Genomic DNA, 4,446 nt, shown 5'->3' with positions numbered 1-4,446 from the left:
GTTTACTGTAGCTAACGGTAAGCTAACGTTACCTGCTGTGTAACAAGTTATTAGTGTTTACTGTAGCTAACGGTAAGCTAACGTTACCTGCTGTGTAACGTGTAATTAGTGTTTACTGTAGCTAACGGTAAGCTTACGTTACCTGCTGTGTAACGTGTTATTAGTGTTTACTGTAGCTAACGGTAAGCCAACGTTACCTGCTGTGTAACGTGTTATTAGTGTTTACTGTAGCTAACGGTAAGCTAACGTTACCTGCTGTGTAACGTGTTATTAGTGTTTACTGTAGCTAACGGTAAGCCAACGTTACCTGCTGTGTAACGTGTAATTAGTGTTTACTGTAGCTAACGGTAAGCCAACGTTACCTGCTGTGTAACGTGTTATTAGTGTTTACTGTAGCTAACGGTAAGCCAACGTTACCTGCTGTGTAACGTGTAATTAGTGTTTACTGTAGCTAACGGTAAGCCAACGTTACCTGCTGTGTAACGTGTTATTAGTGTTTACTGTAGCTAACGGTAAGCCAACGTTACCTGCTGTGTAACGTGTTATTAGTGTTTACTGTAGCTAACGGTAAGCTAACGTTACCTGCTGTGTAACGTGTTATTAGTGTTTACTGTAGCTAACGGTAAGCTAACGTTACCTGCTGTGTAACGTGTTATTAGTGTTTACTGTAGCTAACGGTAAGCTAACGTTACCTGCTGTGTAACGTGTTATTAGTGTTTACTGTAGCTAACGGTAAGCTAACGTTACCTGCTGTGTAACGTGTAATTAGTGTTTACTGTAGCTAACGGTAAGCTAACGTTACCTGCTGTGTAACGTGTTATTAGTGTTTACTGTAGCTAACGGTAAGCTAACGTTACCTGCTGTGTAACGTGTTATTAGTGTTTACTGTAGCTAACGGTAAGCTAACGTTACCTGCTGTGTAACGTGTTATTAGTGTTTACTGTAGCTAACGGTAAGCTAACGTTACCTGCTGTGTAACGTGTTATTAGTGTTTACTAGCGTGACATTCAGCGATGTTTATGTTGCCTCTAACGTGGGTTTCGGAGCATCAGAGCAGAGCATGTAAGTGGCAGTGTAATGAGCCAATGAAATCCGCGTAGCTATTTCGTCTGGTAGATACCAGGCACCACATGCGCCGTTAACATTAACAGAAAATTGCGTTGCCTGTATATTTCACGGCAAACATGCATGTGTGGAAAGCGGTCGCACAACAGCTGACATGACAGTATCCATCAATAAAGGAGGAATGTAGCACAACATGGATGTAAAAGCAGTTATAATTATATAATTATGTGACAATAAAATTTGTTTTGGCTAAAATCAACAAATAATCGTGATAATTAATCGTGATCTCAATATTAATCAAAAATAATCGTGATTATCATTTTGGCCATAATTGTGCAGCCCTAACGCTGACGCTGAGCATGGCTGCACATCCACCGAGAGTGGAGAGAGCTCCTTCATGTTTTAGCCTCTGGAAATACAAATAGAACTCGTCTAGGTCCCTGGGATTCACCCTGGGATTTACCCTGGGATTTACCCTGGGATTCACCCTGGGATTGTTTTTTTTTCCAGCGTTTTTGTTCATCGTTTTGGATACTTTTGTCGCTTTTCCTGAATTTTTCAGTTTTTTTTAAATGTTTTTATTTTTATTTTTTTTACCCTTTTATTGTTTTTTTTCACTTTTTCAATGTTTTTTTTCACTTTTTTCAATGTTTTGTCACTTTTTCAATGTTTTTCAAGGTTTTTTTTGTCCCTTTTTTAATGTTTTGTCCCTTTCTCAATGTTTTGTCACTTTTTAAAATGTTTTGTCCCTTTTTCAATGTTTTTCAAGGTTTTGTGTCACTTTTTCAATGTTTTTCAATGTTTCGTCACTTTTTTCAATGTTTTTTGTCACTTTTTCAATGTTTTTTTCACTTTTTCAATGTTTTGTCACTTTTTCAATGTATTATCACTTTTTTCAATGTTTTTTTCACTTTTGTTGATTTTATTTCTGCTTTTTTTGACGTTTTTTTTTTTTTTTTTTAACCAAGTTTTTTGAAGCTTTTTCTGAAGTTTTTTTTACGTTTTTTTCAACGTTCTTTAGTCAATTTTCTTGAAATGCTCTGAAATTGAATAAAACGCCCAAATGAAAGTAGTGAGCTGATCATATAACGGTTGTACGGAACCATCCACGGTAACTTTTTTTGGACAACTTGGTTTAAAGAAACCCAAATGTTCTGATATAAAAACTTTATGAAAACCGGTCAAATTTGACCCTTGATTCTAAAGAAAACGTCTTTTAAAGAAACCTGTTTGGTTTTTTTATGTTGATTTTCACACAGATGTTCAGCAGGAATGAAAAATGAGCTAAAACATGAAAAACAAAACAACATTTTGTGCTTCATTTGAATTAATTGCTGTTTTTTGACCTGCATGCAAAATAAAAAGACACTTGAGTGAGTTTATTTAGAAACTCTCAGACAGTAAAAACACGGATTTAAGTGAAACATACTTTGGGAAACACAGTGATGGAAGAAGTATGCAAATTATTTTCTTAAGTACAAATTAAAATACTTTTAGAAGTAAAAGTCCTGCAGTTAAAATCAAATAAAAAAGCCTCTTAAGTGTCGGCGAAATATATTTAAAGTGTCAAAAGTGAAAGTCCTCGTCCTTTGTTACCTTGAATAATCCTTTAAATTCAATGATTAGACATGGAGGAAGAGCTCACACACTTGTTATAAGATGTCCCAGAACAGAGAGAGGTTTTTGGTTTTAACGTGTTGAGTTCTCTGAAGAAATGTTTATTTGAATGAAAAAATCTTCAACTGTAAAAACTAAAGTGTGTGACAGTGTGTTGTGTTTGCAGGCATGGCATCTTCCCCTCTGTGTCTGTCTCTCTCTCTGTCTCTCTGACTCTCTGTCTCTCTCTCTGTCTCTCTCTGTCTGTCTCTCTCTCTCTCTGTCTGTCTCTCTGTCTCTCTCTCGGTCTGCTTATGTCTGTTTCTCTCTCTCTCTCTGTCTGTCTCTCTGTCTGTCTCTCTGTCTCTCTCTGTTTATCTCTCTCTCTGTCTCTCTCTCTCTCTCTGTCTCTCTCTCTGTCTGTCTCTCTGTCTCTCTCTGTCTATCTTTCTCTGTCTCTCTCTCTGTCTGTCTCTCTGTCTGTCTCTCTGTCTCTCTCTGTCTATCTCTCTCTCTGTCTGTCTCTCTGTCTGTCTCTCTGTCTCTCTCTGTTTATCTCTCTCTCTGTCTCTCTCTCTCTCTCTGTCTCTCTCTGTCTATCTTTCTCTGTCTCTCTCTCTGTCTGTCTCTCTGTCTGTCTCTCTCTCTGTCTGTCTCTCTGTCTCTCTCTCTCTCTCTCTCTCTGTGAACAGCTGATGGACTCACCTGTGAATGTTTCTACCTGCAGGTACAACAAGACTGCTCAGGACTGGACTCAGAAATACGCCATGTGACCCTTCTTCTTCTTCTTATTCTTCTTCTTCTTCGTCTTCTTCTCACCGCTGGAAAAAAAAATTGATTTTCTCATGTGGCCACGCCCCTTTGCCCCCCTCCCTCCCTCCCTCCCGCTCATCAGCCAATAACAGCAATTTGTTCATAATTTCTATTGGGTTTTTTTTTTCCTCCTAAATGCTTTCAAATTCTTGATTTCCTCTGCTTTTCAAAATAAAACTTAAGAAAGTGAAGTAAGGACCGAGGACTCTGAGCTGTGAATGTGCCAACTGTCGAAAAAACTAAAAACAGAAACCCACAAAGCAGAGTGGACCGACGAGAGAACTGTTACGATAAATACCAATAATAATTTAATGCATGTCAGCGATGGGTTCACGTGCTGCTGAGAAAGACCTTTATTTTGGGGTTTTCCTGAGTTTGTTGTTGCTGTTTGTAGACGAGAGAGCCGTTAGTTCATCCATCATCCAACACTGTCCTCCTGGTTTTTGCACTGAAGATGAAACTCAAAGCTCTCAACGGCTGATTGATCAACTAATAGCTCTGTGATGGGTTTTTATCAATAAAGATCAACAAATTGCAGATTTTTCTCTTGTACTGTTCTTATTTTTCCTCTCTGATATTTGTGTGTTTTACAGATGAAAGTAAAGATCAATCTTCAATAATACATTTTTAATCTGCAAATGAATCGCAGGGTAAACAATGTTGGCAAAAGTACTAAAATCCTTTTTAAAATCAATTCACTGGTTTTAAAAATTGTTTTTTCGTTGTTTTATTAAAGATTTTGATACTTTTTTTTTTCAAAGGTTTTTTGACATTTTTGTTGCTTTCTGCCTTTTTTTTTAAAGTTTTTTTATTTTAAAAAACGTTTGCTCACTTGTTGACTTTTTCGTTATTTTATCAACGTTTACTGACTATTTTTCCAAAATGTTTTGACGTTTTTGTTGCTTTAATTTTTATTATTTTTTTATCAGTTTTAGTATTATATAGTAAAGTATTGTACTTCAATACTAGTAC

The 4,446-nt window shown here is 36.8% G+C and overlaps 1 protein-coding gene across 2 annotated transcripts in view; it reads left to right on the top strand.

The window, feature by feature from the left end:
• The window catches only part of LOC114562921 (ubiquitin-conjugating enzyme E2-17 kDa), a 28,473-nt gene extending 24,457 nt beyond the window's left edge, over positions 1-4,016 (top strand). The window contains exon 7 of one of the 2 annotated variants that reach the window (XM_028589610.1): positions 3,389-4,016. In XM_028589610.1, coding sequence (XP_028445411.1) covers positions 3,389-3,434 — 46 coding nt within the window. In that variant the 3' untranslated portion in view covers positions 3,435-4,016. The remainder of the gene's footprint in view (positions 1-3,388) is intronic. The other variant, XM_028589609.1, reaches the window with a different exon arrangement.
• The last annotated feature ends 430 nt before the right edge of the window (positions 4,017-4,446 follow it).

This window comes from Perca flavescens, chromosome 10 (assembly GCF_004354835.1).
Source record: "Perca flavescens isolate YP-PL-M2 chromosome 10, PFLA_1.0, whole genome shotgun sequence".
Lineage (NCBI taxonomy): Eukaryota > Metazoa > Chordata > Actinopteri > Perciformes > Percidae > Perca > Perca flavescens.
The sequence above is the reverse complement of the archived record's forward strand: the minus strand, read 5'-3'. Positions and strand labels throughout refer to the sequence as shown.